We start from the raw sequence: 16,813 nt of genomic DNA, 5'->3' as shown, positions 1-16,813 counted from the left end.
CGTTGGAACTTGACGCCAGGGATCCTTGGCCATGCGTCAGACTTTTTACGAATAGGGAGTGAGACTGTGTTGAAAAAAAGCCTTTTTTTTTGCATGATCTATTCAGTGCAATGTTTTTGATTATCTTTATGTGTTTGCCCTAAACATGCCCTAATGTGATACAGTGTCACTAGTCCCTCTCTCTCTCTCTCTCTCTCTCTCTCTCTCTCTCTCTCTCTCTCTCTCTCTCTCTCTCTCTCTCTCTCTCTCTCTCTCTCTCTCTCTCTCACCCCCAGAAACAATAACTTTTTAGACTAAAGTCTTTAAACAGAATAGACTCTTCACGGCTTAATTTACAACTGTTTATTATGTAACTGTACATCACTTTTCATATACACATGAACAACACATGCACAAGCACACACACACACACACACACAGCTAAGCAACAACGTGTCTTGTGCTTGAACAAACGTGTGCATCTACGATGGTAGCATAAAGATGTTATGTAACAAAACAAACTACTCTAAAAAATAGTTAACAGTAGACTACAACTCCCGGAATACATTGAGACTGCTCTTTGCAGAAGCGGTATCTTGTGCGTTTAAAGTATTTACAGCTGACATAGATATAATTATGCTTATTTTTAATGGTCAAATCGTACATCGAACTAATGTTGCATTTTTGAGTTCATTATATTGAGTATTATTCATTAATGTATTCGACGAAAGAGCTAATGTGTGTAAGGCCAACGCACAGCAACCAGTGGCCTGTACTACGAACCTCGATTAGTGGGTTAGCGAGGTATGTTGCGCTCAAAGCCTGGGTTAGCTGGGACACGAAATTTGATCTCTTTTAGCGTCGCTGTATCACCATGGTGACTTATGCTGTCAACCAAACCTGGTTGGGAGCAGGTTTTCAGCTAAGTCTATCGGGTTAGATCGGCCTGTGCAGCTTCCTAGCCCCTCCTTTGACAATGGCGTCACCATTACTGGGTGTTCCCGTGGACCTCGGAGCCCTCATTTTACAGGGGTCTCTCCGACAGAGGCACTTTCGGGACAGATCCCTTGGCATTGCCTGAGAATATTCTTTATAAGAAATACAGGTTCTCATCAGAGGGTAATCGCTATTTGAACGCCCTTGTTGTAGACAATGCTTGCTGTTGTGCATTGTGTCCCCGTGAGAGTGGTAGAGGGGAGGTAGCGCGTCAGTCTTGAATTTCTGCATGAGGGTTAGTCTCCCAAGTGATGCGCATTTATGTGAGATTATATGAGATTTGAACCCCGGTCGCTGGCGTTCGGGACTTATACTAATGCTTGATCTATCCAGTTTATACAGGTGAGTAAAATGACGCGAAAAATGCCCCTTTCCCGTGGACGCACATTGAACCTAAAGCGGAAAACCTGGCTTGACTAATCGAATCCTAAGTGAGCTTCGTAGTAACATTTAACTCTGATTGCGAGTTGCGTCTCTGTCGAGCCAGGTTTTCCCAAGAAAGCCTGGGTATGTTCAGCGAGGTTCGTAGTATACCCCACAGCTCTGATGCTTTGAAGAATACTGATGACGGTTTTGCCAATTTAGCCTCAACTGTTTCTCAAATCGCAGAGAAACATTAAATCATTTAAATGTTCGAATCCAAATGCAAGCGAAAAATCGATAAGGGCCAAAAATACAGCTAGTTTATGTCGGTTGCGCAATAATGACACATTTAAATCCCTGGCATTGCGATTAATGATTGCTTTGAGCTGTCCTATGTATCCACCAACCTGGCAACCCCAGAATAATAGCCCTTTAAGGTTAGGTTCAAGGCACTTCAAGACACTTGAATGCTAACGCTTGCACAATAACGTTTGAGACGGAAAGTCCTTTGTGTGCCGGTTACGCAATGCTACCCGGTGGTTCGGCCATCTTTGAGACATGAAAACGTAAAAGAGTACATAGCTCGCAGTGCACATGAGCACACTAGCCGCGTTTACATGGACACTTCTGATCTGATTAGAAGTGGAAGAACAGCCCAATCAGAACAAAAAATTATCATATATACGCCTCAATCTGAATAAAATTCTCTGATCAGAATAGAATTCCATGCGGAATAGAAGAGGTGATGTAGTCTGCTATAATTTTCATGTATAGACTTATTCTGATTGGTTTGGTGTGGATGTGGCTACTTTTTTACTTAGAGAGAAGGCATCAGCAGCTTCAGTAGTGTGTCTGTACTTTAATGCACACCGAACTTGACCGCTGTCAAGGAAAGTGGATTTTTTGCTTTCACTGCTATCACTCCGCAAGTAGTCCCGTAACTTATTAATGGCAGCGTGTCTCGTTGCTCAGCGACGTCAACGGCAGACTATTTCTCTGCTGATCAACACTACGAATGGTATTCACAGTAAACACTGTGTGAGGATATTTTTCATTTTTTATTGGTTTATTTTTAACAAGGACAGTGTACATTAATTAACATTCCTGTAAATGCACCAGAGTTAGCCAGAATGCTATTTTCCATTTGTTGTCCCTTCCAGCTCCTGGTATTCTCAGGCGGTCACCCATCCAAGTACTAACCAGGCCCGACACTGCTTAGCTTCCGAGATCAGACGAGATCGGGCGTGTTCAACGTTTTGGCAAGTTACCGTGTAATAAGCGGGATTATGTATAGAACCTTGCCGGTCATATCAAAAATAATACCCTTAAGGGTGAAGCAAAAGACCTCCGGTTCGCGTCGGGGTCTGGTTCGCCCTGTTAAGGCTTATTTTCCCATCAATGACTGGCATTCTGTCCAACATTATCCTTTCAATTTTTCATATAAGTCAAGACCAAGATAACGGTTGTGGGCGAGAGACATATGAACGAATGCTTACCACTTTGGTAAATGCCATATATACAGTACATTCGGATTGCATGGTAGGAATAGATCTATTCCGATTAGAGATCTAAATCAGATCAGAATTGTCCGTGTAAACGCGGCTAGTGTTGCCCTAGGTTGTGTACTACCTAAGGGTTTAGTGGGGTTAAGATAAGGGGGCGTGGCCTTTGCTAACGTACGATGTTGCGCTGTAGCAACAACACAGAATGTCCCAATGCGTCCCATATCGCGCATTCCCGACCATGTGGCCACACCCACAACACAGAGTGTGAGTAACCAATCATAGCTCCTCAAATTTCTACTCCCACAAACAAAAAAACAAGGTAAACATCTCAAAAACCTGATGTCAGGTTAAATTAACACGTAGCATCGATCGGAAAAAGCGAAAAACAAACTAAACTTAACGCAAGCCACACAAAATGTAGTTGTAAAAAACGAAAAAATTATTAGCGTATGGCTGCAATATGCTTACATTTCTCGTCAAGTTTGGACTAAAAACTTGAACAGGGGCAATGTTTGTACATCTTCTTCTTCTCTCCTTTCGGACGAACCTTTTTTTATTTTATTTTTTTCATAAGTTGCCGAAGTCCGCGTCTGTCCGTTCATGGGGTCAGAGGCGGCCGTCCGTCCGTCCTGTCCATCTGGAAGACGTCTAGGAGGTTCTGAGCAGGTTGGTGAGAACTGAGAGGGGATTTCCACCTGCATCTGGGAAGTTTAGCAGAAGTGTTAGCTCTCCATTCGTCGGAAGAAAGCGAAAGAATAATTTATCTCTGTGGGTAGAGTAAGGATGTTCATAGAACCAAGTGCCAAGAACGAACAATCACAAGGTTAACCCATTCCCTGCATACAACACAGATTACTAGGGTAAGATGCTACATGATGCTACAGATGATAAGAATAATGTCATAGTAATGAGCTAAATAATCGATTATGAATATAATGATTTAGTAATGATAATGGATGACATGGATCAATAGAGTACACCTACTTTGTCTTGGTTGCCCGCGGTTTCCCTCGTAGTTTTTGCCACTCTCGGGATCCGTTCCTGCGAGAACATCGCACAAACAAAAACATTAACAGTCGCAATGCATCATGGGAGTTGTCGTTTTTTGAGACCCAGCTGTCATGTTGGCTAGCACAGGGCTGCTACATCGCAATGCATCATGGGACTTATTGTTTCTGAGACCAACCTCCCTGTTGGAATGCTAATACTCCAACACAGAGCTGGTCCATCGCAATGCATCATGGGAGTTGCAGTTTCTGACACCCACCTCCCCGTTGGAATAGTAATGCTCCAACACAGGGCTGGTACATCGCATTGCATCATGGGAGTTTTAGTTTCTGACACCCACCTCCCTGGATCTTGAAGCACAGCTTCTTCTTCTGGTAGGCGATGTAGCTGGACGCCGCGCCCAGGATCGCCATGCCGACCGCGCTGGCGATGCCCGCGATCTGACCTGCACCGGCTTCTGTGGACACAAACACACACACACACACACACACACACACACACATACGCACGCACACAGAGACACACACACACACAAACACACACACACACAGACACACACACACAGACACATGCACAGACACACACACACACAGACAAAAGAAGACACACACACAGACCCACACACAGACACAGACACACACGCAGAGACACACACAGACACACACACACACACACAAACACACAGACAAAAGGAGACACACACGCACAGACACAGACAAAAGCAGACACACACATACACAAACACACACACAGACACACACGCAAAAGCACACACGCAAGCAGACACACAAACACTTTTATAACATCTTATTGTACAAGTTAACAAGAGTAAAATTCTTAGGTTTGGTTCATCAACAACCGCATAGCAGGAACAATACAAGATAAAGAAAAATGCAGTTCTCCAAAAACGCCACAAGGGGGAGTATACACCCGTGTTGAAACCGCAACAGCAGCAGCGCTTCGGTAAGGCAACCATCGCGTCAGATGGGGCGGGCGGGCAGACAGGGGGTGTATTCTGAGAACTACGGCCGTCCAATAGGGTGAAAAGTTTTGTGTCAGTGTAAGCAGGCTTGCCACCCATACTGAGTTCCAGTGCTGAACTCTCAGGGCTAAGTACACATTGCTCTTGCACACAAACACAGCTATCACTCCTTGTTTTCATTGGGACTAATACCATGACGACACACTATAGTGCTTTGCTGACCAAGTGGGGACTCCTTGACAACAAAACAATGACGACTAAAACAGAAATCCCTACTCCCAGGGGACAAAGGGAAGTTAAGACACAGATGGATCACGGCAAGAGAGAGAGAGAGAGAGAGAGAGAGAGAGAGAGAGAGAGAGAGAGAGAGACACTATCATCAAGGGTAAAAAGAGAGAGAGAGAGAGAGAGAGAGAGAGAGAGAGAGAGAGAGAGAGAGAGAGAGAGAGAGAGAGAGAGAGAGAGAGAGAGAGACAGACTATCACCAAGGGAGACAAAAGGGAAGTTTACACAGAAGAGGGATCACCGGAAACCCCCAGTTTCAATGCTAGAGGCCCCACTAAGACACCGAACCGGATCTGTGTGAAGGAGGATCTCTTTGGAAACATTGAGTGAGTCATGAGGGAGAGGTGTGAGGCAGAGTTAGGAACTAGGGAGTTGGCCCGGGAGGGAGGGAAGGGGGAGAGAGAGAGAGAGAGAGAGAGAGAGAAGGCATTGGGAGAGGTTTATGTAACTGTCTAGAGAGACACAGACACAGAGAGAGAGACACACACACAGAAAGAGAGCATGGAATGGAGGAGGAGAGACAGAGAGAGAGAGAGAGTTAATGTAGAGAGACAGAGAGAGAACAGAACACATGCGAGAGAGAGAGAGAGGGGGAGAGACCGAGAGCGAGGAGAGAGGAAAAAAGTATTACTGGAAGCTATTCCTAACAATTCCCCTGAAAACTTTGAGTGTTGTGTACGGCCTTGTCTATTAGCTTTACACACACACACACACACACACACACACACACTAGGTTCTTAAAGAGCCAGCGAGCAGATTCTCCTTTTATGTTTATAAATGACAACACACAGTTTTACACTTGACAAGAGAGCATGGGAGTCTTTATTAGGACGGCAGGAAGTGTAAAAACCAAACACACAGGTGAAATAGGCTTCCCCAAAGACACAATAGAAAAGAGAAGGCCGCCAATACAAAGTAAACACAAATATATATTTGCTTATTTAATCTTCTGCAGTAGAAGAAATCTCTTCAAGCAGTATTTAAATACTTAACCCTGATAAACCAAACATAAAAAAAAGCACATTGTTGCCTAAACGGATTTGTTTGAACAATTTGTTTCAGAAATTGAAGCTAGCTTATTACTAGCTTATAGCTTACATACGCCTCCTAGACCACTAAGATCATCTGAGACCAATCTGTTAATTTTCCACAAAGTAAACATGAAACATGGGAAAGCAGGATTTAGTTATGATGCAGCAAATCGCTGGAATAAACTCCCAGAGGATTTAAGACTTGCCCCCAACTCTGACCACTTTCAAAAATTAGACTGCAGACTTTTATGTTTGCTTTAGCTCTTCTGCACTATCTACAATGAATTTTTTAACTTTGCCATTTTTTTTTTTACGTATCTATTCTATTTTATTATTTCATTTTATTGTATGACAATTTTTCTATGTGAAGCACTTTGAGTCTGCCTTGTGTATGAAAACTGCCGTATGAATAAAGTTGCCTTGCCTTGGCTAATTGGTCACAAAAGTCAGTTAACCTAAGCTGGAGAATTCCATCAACCACACCCAGACCAGCGCTCACATACCACAACCTGTTTTTCCAAAGGTGCAAACCCGCTTCTAAATGTGTCTCCTCTTGAGAAGAATTCGAACCCGTCGCCAAACAAACTAAGTGCTAACGACACAAGCCACGCTATTTAAATAACGAATATTCACCCCGAGGGGAAATAAAATGGCCGCCACGTCCGTGCTAACAGGAACGCCGCAAACCGAAGTCCTCAAACCTGCTTTGAGGACAGAAAAGGTTTCGCTAGATCAGCTGCTACTACCACATAAATAAATTCCTTGGACCGATTTTGTGGAAGAGTATTTAATGTGGGCACGCCTGCAACGAAATTTTCACAACAGCAGTAGAACCATCTCATGGGATTAACGTTTTGTCGGCCATTGTCCTTTCAAAAGATCATCAACCATCTATTTTATTTATTTTAATTTTATACTATTTATTGTGTGAGTGTTTATGGGAGCATTGTTTTAGGGGTGGCATAAGCAAATTCCGTTTTATGGAATTACTGCACAATGACAATTAAAGTCTATTCTATTCTATCCTTACAAAGAACACACAAAGTTTGAGTGACAGGCGACTTAAATAAACCACGAAACAGAGCGCATACCGGATGGCACTCACTCATCATATTATGGTCTGGTATCCATGCCAACACATAGATGATTCACATTTCCTTCGGGCTAAACCGTGCGGGAGGAACGAAACACAATAGGAGCGAGTGTGAACACACACACACGCGCACACATAAACACACAACACACCCAAAAGTATATCAACCTCCTGCCTCAGTCATCCGACTTTGAGCATTTCTGACACTGAACACAAGACAAACCTTAAAATAGAACTGAAAATAGGAGAATTATGCTCTGAGGCTAAAGATGTATATTTACCATGAAGTTCCAATATTCTAGAGGGCGGTGGTGGAGGGGGCGTTGTCTTCTCCCTCCCTGGAGGCGGAGCAATAGGAAGCGCAAGGTAGCAAGGTACATACACCATGTAGCTAGCCTCATCGCTTAATCGATAGCATTAGCCTCATAGCATAATCAATATCGTTAGCCTCATAGCATCATCTAGGCTGTGTTCATTATTATTTTGGGGCAGTTGCTGGGCTCCTCCCTCCCTGGAGGTAACCAATAGGAAGCGAGAGGCAGTCTCAAACAAGGCCGTCCAGCAGCTGAAGGGCGCGTTCTAAGAATGGCACCAGGCTGTGCTTTATGTTGGCTAGCCATATATGGACGCCTTCCGGCATGTTAGCCTCTAGGACCCTCAGCGCTTGGACCCACGGATCTGCAACGACACGAATCACAGCAGAGGGGGGGGTGAGGGCCGCGCCGGAGGTCTATTATAATGCAGCCAAACCCGGAACACGGCCCGTCAGTGTTTTGGAGTGTTACGGAATCGGGATGCACACGCTTCCTCCCTCGTGGCTTTTGATTGGCTGAGTCAACAGCCTTTTATAAACCCCGCCCCCAAGCTATCCCTCGGAGGAGTCTTTTGAAGAGACGTCCGTGAAGGTGCAGAGACGGGGGGGGACGAACCCGACAAAACACACGACTTCCTCTGAGGCAGGAAATGGAAAAAACACAGTAGCCCATCGGCGAGGCTGACAACGGAGAGAAAGAGAGCGAGAGAGAGAGAGGGAGAGGGAAAGTGAGTGTGAGTGTGTGTCTTGGGGAGGGGGAGAGAGAGAGAGAGAGAGAGAGAGAGAGAGAGAGAGAGAGAGAGAGAGAGAGAGAGAGAGAGAGAGAGAGAGAGAGAGAGATAATGGGAGGGTTGGCACCGCACCACAAGAACCAAGAGCCATTAAAGACCAGAGTTGAGCGCTGGGCGTGGCGAAACAAAACCATAGCCATCCTTTGTTTAGAACTCTTACCTTGGGGCTGATCTGCTCCGCCATCTGCCAACGACAGGAGACAGAGAGTATCAGTTTCCTCATTCGCCCTTTGCGTCATTCTGGACTTTAAAAATGGTTTAAGTACACAAAGTGGTACTAAGCGTTCAAGAGAGGGGGTTAAACAGACTTACAATCAGCTTAATATTAATATAGTTAAGAAACAAACGTTCTTGTGACAATTAAAGGGACGTCCTTAATGTACACACTTATTGTGTGTTGTACGTCCTGGCACTTAATGTACACACTTATTGTATGTTTGTACGCCCTGATACTTAAAAATAGTACTTAGCATGGTGTAGAGTCTTATCCTAGCTATCAGTAGTATTCGGGGAATGGGTTAACCTAGTGATTATTAGTGCTTGGCCCATGGTTCTATGAACCTCTTTAGTGTAACGACAGTGATATATATTGCTGTTTCTCTTTCTTCTGACAGATGGACTTATTGTGAGTCGCTCTGGATAAAAGCGTCTGCTAAACGCCATAAATGTAAAATGCATCTGTGGGGGGGTTGGTTTTTGTTTTTACCGTTGTAGGGATCCTGGTCGCCAGCTGAAACAAAAAAAGAAAAAAGAATGAGAGAGCGAAACAAAGGTGGGAAGTTTTTATAACCCACTGAAATGTATTCTGAACAAGATCTTGTTTCATTGATTAATTTCTGTTTTTATCGCCCACACTCTTTATGTATTTGTTAAAAATACAGGCTGATGCTGATACAAATATACATTTTTTGGGGTTAGCTTACTAGCTTAAATCCACCGTAGACCCTTTTGCAGATATAACAAAGTAGGGCAAGTAAAAAAATGCAGACCCATTCGTTATCTAACATCTTTATACATCGCGTGAGTGTGCGTGCGCTTATGACACACGAACAGGTGTCCCAACTGCTATTATCATAATGGTAACCACGACGATGTGTTTCGAAGACAACACAGCGTCACCTGATCAAGGAGGGGGTTACCCGAGGACGCGTTCAGGATGTAGACTCGCTGTGGTTAGAACGGGGGTTACTTTACACACAACATATTAATTTGAATGTGCCCGATCCTGCCTCGTGGCTTTTGATTGGCTGAGTCAACGGAGAGGATAGCTCCTCCCCCCCCCCCCCCACAATTAGAAATCAGAGAGAACCTCACCACACATGTGGTTTTGATTATGTTGGCCAGCCTCAGTTTATGCCTTTGTTAATTTCGTTGTCTCAGGATTAATTCCGTTAGAATGTAAGAAAACAAAGCAAGGGAGTAATTACTACCATCTGCCACCAGTGACTAAGATACTAAAAGGGTCACTGGCAGAAGACATTGACACAGCCCGCCTGGGGCAAGAGACTGAACCCTGAACAGTGATACAGCCACTCAATGAAAAGAGGGCCCACCAGAAGTGAGCAAGAAGGCATTGCTCACTTCTAGTGTACCCCCACCCCATCTACGTACCACCACCCCAAACGTATTGTGAACCATCGCAAAAAAAAGTAGAGAAAGTACAGATGATACCGCAAATATTAAGATAAACATCAAAAGCACCGGCTGAATCCCAATACAAAAGCCGAGCTAACACTAGGAGCTAACTTGCCTGGCACCGCCCGCCTACGTACTTCCCCTCAATTTTTATTTTCCTTCAGTGCGACGTCTGAGTTTGAGGTATATTCGCGGGTTTTCTCAAGCCAAATTTGGACGGTCCAATCAGCGAATAGAGGGAGTGGCTGAAAACAATGACATTGAGGTTGTGCGCTAGTTTTAGCTGTAGTCAAACATTAGCGATTGGTTATGGCAGATCCAGAGTAGCACTGGGCAAATCCAATAGTTTTAAACTCCAACAGACAAGTGCCTTAACGTACGAGAATCTGGTAGGACCAGGCTAGGAGCTAGCAGTACGAGCTACCAATAACAACATCCTACCCCCTCCTTCAGGTTTCAGCTCTCCTTTGGAGTCGTCCCAGAGGTCCGAATCATCAAATCCTCCTCCTCCTCCTCCTCCTCCTCCTGAAGACCGCAAGAGAACCACCACCGCAACATGAGTCAGACTGCCATTGAACTGCAAGGTTATCACCTGGCTAAAGTCAACACATACATTTTAACACTGTTAACACTACACACTTTTACATTTAGCTTAACACTTAACACTTTTGACTGTCTTTTTGGTCGTTCCATTTTGCGCTAGAGCTGCTTCTAGCTTGTTCCCTTTGAGCGAGATGCTATCGCTACCGATCATTTTATCGTATGTTTCTCACTGAGGAGGCTAGTTTGTACAGAACCATTGGTTCTATAGAACCATCATGGTTCAATGATGGTGGTTCTATAGAACTGATGGTTCTCTAGAACTAAGGTTGAGTGACTTACCGCCTCCGGTCTTTGGGGGAACGGTTGGTTTGGGGTCGGGATCTGTGGGTCAAAGGTTAGAAGAAACAGACCTTAGCATGTAGAATGATGACGCATGACTTTATATGTTTTTCAGACCCACTGCAAGAACCAAAGAAGAACCAGAAGACCACTGTAGGAACCAAAGAAGAACCGAAGAACCAAATCTCCAATGACACACAACAAGGCAAGAATTGAGCACCAATAACACACATAACAAGGCAGGAATTGATCACCAATGACACACAACTGAAGGCAAGAATTGATCACCAAGAAGCGCCACAAACAAACCAAGATAACAAAGCGATCACTTTGTTGATCTATGAGAAAAATTGTTAGCCTCTTAACATAATTGCCTGGGTCATATTGGGTCATATTTTAGTCCAATAAATGACTTAGGCAGATAGTGATTATGGAATGTAAGAAGCACTCTGAATGGCTTCGGATGTAGCCAATAAGGCGCAATGAATCAACAGCGTCAGGAGAGTAGAGTTACGTTAGGTATCACAATTTGGCCAAATTATGTCTTATGCAATAATGCTATGAGGCTAACGATATCCATTACGCTATGAATTTAACAAAAAGCAGCAATGAAAATTAATTTAATAATCCCGCAAGAGTTATATTCTAGAAAAGCTCTTTGTATTCTAGAAAAGCTCCGCTTCTTTACCTGGGCCGAGAGCATCGCCAAGATCAAATCCACCGTCCCCTGGTGACGTACAACGTTGAGGAGAAACGTTTTAATTCATTCATTAATATATTCATTAATATATATATATATATATATATATATATATATATATATATATATATATATATATATTAATACTTTTACTTTGTACACAACAAACAAAGTTGTGTTCCAACCAGCCTCACTGTAACTTGTGGTGAAGAAGAGTTTGTTATGTTTGTCATGTGCTCTTTGTAGTTTTATCTCTTTTTTTTTGTGGTTTTTGCAAAAAGCTGAGAGTCTGCTATTTCTACAGGACTGTACCAACTGGTACACCATGGATCTACAGGACTGTACCAACTGGTACACCATGGATCTACAGGCCTGTACCAACTGGTACATCATGGATCTACAGGACTGTACCAACTGGTACACCATGGATCTACAGGACTGTACCAACTGGTACACCATAGATCTACAGGACTGTACCAACTGGTACACCATGGATCTACAGGACTGTACCAACTGGTACACCATGGATCTACAGGCCTGTACCAACGGGAAAACCTTGGATCAACTTTTGAGAGAATTAAGCGATGAGCTGCTGGCTTGTTTGAAAGGGACTGGGTGATGCCTCAGTCAATCAATAAATATAAAAAAAATATATATACATATGTAAATTTAATAAAATTAATATATATTAATAAAATTAATTCATAATGGTATGAAACATATATATATTGTTTATATGTAAATAGATGAATAAAATAAAATAAATATATAAATAAACGTATATATATATAATTATTGAGGTAACTTGATTCTAATGAAATTGCCTTAAAAACATAACCCTAACTTGCTAACCCACATTAGATTATTAAATACTGTAGATAATGTTATCTGGTCAGCACAGCTCTGTTATCGATGGTCGAAACACTGCTACTAAAAATAACTTCACGCGCATGTTTTACGTTGTTGATAAATAATCACATATATATGCATACATCTTAAACACAAGCTTTGTTTGTTAACAACCACCACGTGAAGTATTGTTTATATACATATTTAACACATCATAACAGTTTGTTTGCTAGCTTACCACCACCACCTGAAGTTGGTTTCTTGGGTTTTTCGGGCTCTGGGTCTGAATGAATCATAAAAGGACAGGAAATGAAGAGTCAGCATTGTTTGATTCAAGGCAAACTATAAATATGCCACTGGAATTGTACACATCTAGTGTCTTGTTTGTAGAATATATCAGTTAAAGGATGTGATTGTATCTGTAGCATTATTGATACCAATATTGATTAGCATTGCCTACAGATATGTCCTGGGCCCCGTGTCCCGAAAGCATCGTTAGCCTAAGTTAGCCTTGTACGACGTGAAGTGCGTCGTACGAGCATCGTACAGTTTTCACACCGTTTCCCGGAAGCATCGTTGGCAACGAACGTCGTGAAAACCCTGGTAGCTAACGAGGACTCCAGGGGTACTTGTAGGGTGCTAAGAGTATCGTTGGCCTACTATAGCCTCAGTGGCGTCACCAGCGGACATTCCGTGTATTGGATGCGTTTTACTAAAACACATCCAATACCACGGAATGCCCAGCTGGCGCAATTTCGCAATACCCCCAAAACAGTGGTTACCGCCGATATATTACTCATAGACTACTGTTAGATTCAAACAGCAAAGACAGAGACATGTTAGAAGTCAACAACAACATAATTTATTGCAGCAAAAGAGACGGTTTAGATTTTAAAATGCTCCCGGCTAATTTCTAACTGGCAACCTTGCCTCTCAATCACAGGTGTGTGAAAGGGCACACTTATTGGTGGAGAAATGTAGGGGGATGATTCTGAGTTCTTTCGTTTCAGAATGTGGCCCCCTTTTGCTCTTCTATACTCAGCTAAAGGGCATTTTCAGTGACGGCCAAGCTGACCTACAGCAGCTTTAAGCTACAGGATAAAGGATAGCTACGGTAAGATGCTACACATTGCAAAGTACCATTATGATACATTGTATACATTAAGAGCCAGAGAGAACAGTAATATTAATTATTATCTATAGTCTGAATCTATAATGAGTTATCTGTAGTTATATAGATATATAGATAGTTACATAAAAACTAAGCGGTCTCTGTGTCTGAGTGTCTTGCGAACAACATGTCTTCTGGAAAATTTTGTTGCACTTTGTAACAAGCTTTTAACCAAAGAGAGTGTTCTCTCCTGGAGTGGGGGTGTGTTGAAGGCCGTACAAACCGTTTGATTTGGGCTTGGGTTTCTCTGTGACCTTGGGAGGGTTTGTTGGGTCTGAAAGGCAAGCGATAAGCATTTAGTTACGTCATAAAATGACATGAATGACATGAAATTATGTAAGATGAGGCAAAATCGTGTTCTGTGTGTGTGTGTGTGTGTGTGTGTGTGTGTGTGTGTGTGTGTGTGTGTGTGTGTGTGTGTGTGTGTGTGTGTGTGTGTGTGCGTGCGTGTGCATAAACCTCACCAGGATCCAGAGCATCATAGAGGTTAAAATCTGCACGCAAAAAACAGATGAATCATTATGAATCACCATCAATTTTTAAATTGCAGTTTGCAATAAAATCAAAATCTGCATTTTCTTTTGCCAAGACAATGAATTTTAGAAAATAAAAAACATCTCTCTCTATTTTGCTTTTTCATCCGATTTTCTTCTACCCAAAAAACAGGATTTTTGGAAAAAATCCCAATCTGCAATACTTTCCCTCGAAAAACCGATGAATTTCGCAAATTAGCTTATCGCGTGCTGCTACGCCTCTAAAAATCAAATGATTATTTCACACTGCGATGTTCACAAACTCATTCAAAACTCATTGAGCTGGGTTTATACCATGCTAGGTCACACCCATGGGTTTGACCTGCTAGATACCCACCATGCTCGTCGTAGCGTGATAGCTACCAAAGACAGCGGCTTTTATTCGCCCACTGAGTCATGCTATAGGAAGCTTATACTGGCATGAGTCACCGCTGAATCTTTTGAAACATCTTCACCGCAACAAAGCCCACACCGAGCCTCCTGAAGACGTTCGCCAGAGAGAAAAGTACTGAAGAAAACTTGAATTGTTCTGAGATGAAAGGCGAGGTCTGTCTGAATTCTGAACGTTCATTTTTTACTGTTTATTTTCACACCTTACATTAAGGATACATTAATGAACGTTAGTTAATGTTAATTAACAGTAATAAGCTACGCTATATTGTGTCAGGGTTGAACCCAACCCTAACCCTGTTAATTAATGTATACCTTGTGAACATGAACACCATTAGCAGATGAGTTCTTCACCATTAGTTAAGTTTTGATTAATCGTTAATCAATTAATGCTTATTACTGAATCAACTAGCGTTTATGAATGATTTATTCATGTAACATTATTGTAAAGTGCTCACAACGTAATAATGATAATTATTAACAATGATTAATCCAGCAAGAAGATGGAGGATTATGCATTTTTAGAAAAATAAGAAAATAAGAAGTCCCTCACAATAAAGCATGATAGAGTTAGATTGAGATAGAGATATAAAGATATAGAGATATAGAGAAGGTTATATATATATATATATATATATATATATATATATATATATATATATATATATATATATATAGAGAGAGAGAGAGAGAGAGAGAGAGAGAGATATAGGTATATAGGGATGGATATATAGATAAAGACATAGCTAGATATAGACATAGATAGATAAGTGATAGTGATATACAGATATATAGATATAGATAAAGACATAGCTAGATATAGACATAGATAGATAAGTGATAGTGATACACAGATATATAGATATACATAAAGACATAGCTAGATATAGACATAGATAGATAAGTGATAGTGATATACAGATATATAGATATAGATAAAGACATAGCTAGATATAGACATAGATAGATAAGTGATAGTGATACACAGATATATAGATATAGATAAAGACATAGCTAGATATAGACATAGATAGATAAGTGACTGATATACAGATATATAGATATAGGTAAAGACATAGCTAGACCAGTACCCAGTACCCAGTCCTCTACCAGTCCAGTACCCAGTACCCAGTCAAGTACCAAGTTCCAGTACCCACTCCGGTTACCCAGTCCACGCGCACATTGTATTGGTCAAGTGCCTAACATCTGACAGCCAGAGGGTATATTTAGACCCCATATTGAGACCTCTTCTGCAGACACACTTCTGCAAACACTAACACGAACCGACCATTCACTAAACCAAACGCCTGCATTATTCCCGGTTTAGTTAGTCTAATTCGTTTAACTTGTCTCAGGTCCCCCCAAACGTGACCCCTTTTAACGCAGATGTTGCCGCACAAGATGGTACGTCCCGTGTCCCGTGTGAGGGAGTGTGGCCCAGGTCTGAACTGAACAGGGTCTAGGTGGAGCAGGGATCTAGTTTCACATATTTATTGTCAAATGAAACAGCGCATTTTGCGCGAATAAGACGCACGCTGTGATTTGCGATATGGGTAAAGTTGTCATAATTGTACCGCAAACTATTTAAACGCAATTAAAGGAATCATTAAAGTCACGCTAAGGTGTGGCAGACGTTTACTTTGAAAGAACACGAACTAGGAGCAGATCAGAAACCCAGCTTACCTGCGTTGGTGCCCACGACGACCAGCAGAAGCGCCGCGATCCATAAACACAACTTCATGGTGGTCAAACTTTTTTGCAAAACTGTGTTTGAATAACGAACGAAAACCGCTTTAAAAAGAGTTCTGTCGGTTATCTAGGTCGTATCATCCGTTACAATGGTCGATTTGGTTGCAGCATAGCTCGATTCTTTCTGACTGAGGGCAAAACTGTGGTCGGTGTCTGATTACGCGGTCCTGGGCGTTTTCCTCTCACGGTGGAGCGGGATGCACCCAATATGCGTTATTGGCTTGGGAGGGACTTCTGGTAGAGCGGTATGTGTTTGTTTATGTTATATATTTAGGGATACATCTTCCTGAAAAAATAAACTTATTTAGCCCTGTCTCTGTTTTTAATTTGCCTCAGCTCTGGGTGCTGTTGGCTGGTCAATACTCAGGATAAGCACAACCGGAAGTTGCCTTGTGCTAGACCGGGATAGCGTCACATTCCAGACTCCCAGCACTCCTAGTTTCTGGAACGAGGGAGACGTATGGGTGTGGCAACACCCGCTTATCGTTAAAATGTCTTTCACTAAAAGGGTCCTAACCATGTGTGACGTAGGCTACCACATGTCCTGAGAAACAAACT

General features: G+C 42.3%; 1 protein-coding gene across 2 annotated transcripts; it reads right to left on the bottom strand.

The window, feature by feature from the left end:
- Positions 1-327: 327 nt before the first annotated feature.
- Positions 328-16,493, bottom strand: cd99 (CD99 molecule). 2 transcript variants are annotated; one of them, XM_079737991.1, is made up of 12 exons: positions 16,190-16,475; positions 14,048-14,077; positions 13,807-13,857; positions 12,651-12,695; positions 11,552-11,590; positions 10,864-10,905; positions 10,423-10,506; positions 9,053-9,076; positions 8,507-8,530; positions 4,192-4,308; positions 3,828-3,884; positions 328-3,544 (listed from the first exon to the last, which is right to left on the bottom strand). In XM_079737991.1, the coding sequence occupies exons 1-12, from the start codon at positions 16,245-16,247 to the stop codon at positions 3,492-3,494; spliced, it is 624 nt and encodes a 207-aa protein (XP_079594117.1). In that variant the 5' UTR covers positions 16,248-16,475; the 3' UTR covers positions 328-3,491. The 2 variants fall into 2 exon arrangements, with proteins under 2 accessions (XP_079594117.1, XP_079594118.1); XM_079737992.1 differs by lacking the exons at positions 328-3,544; positions 3,828-3,884; positions 4,192-4,308 and adding an exon at positions 4,317-7,920 and having other exon boundaries at positions 16,190-16,493.
- Between the last annotated feature and the right edge of the window lie 320 nt (positions 16,494-16,813).

This window comes from Pollachius pollachius (assembly GCF_949987615.1).
Source record: "Pollachius pollachius genome assembly, chromosome: 6".
In the NCBI taxonomy this organism is placed as follows: domain Eukaryota; kingdom Metazoa; phylum Chordata; class Actinopteri; order Gadiformes; family Gadidae; genus Pollachius; species Pollachius pollachius.
This window is presented reverse-complemented; position numbering and strand designations above follow the sequence as displayed.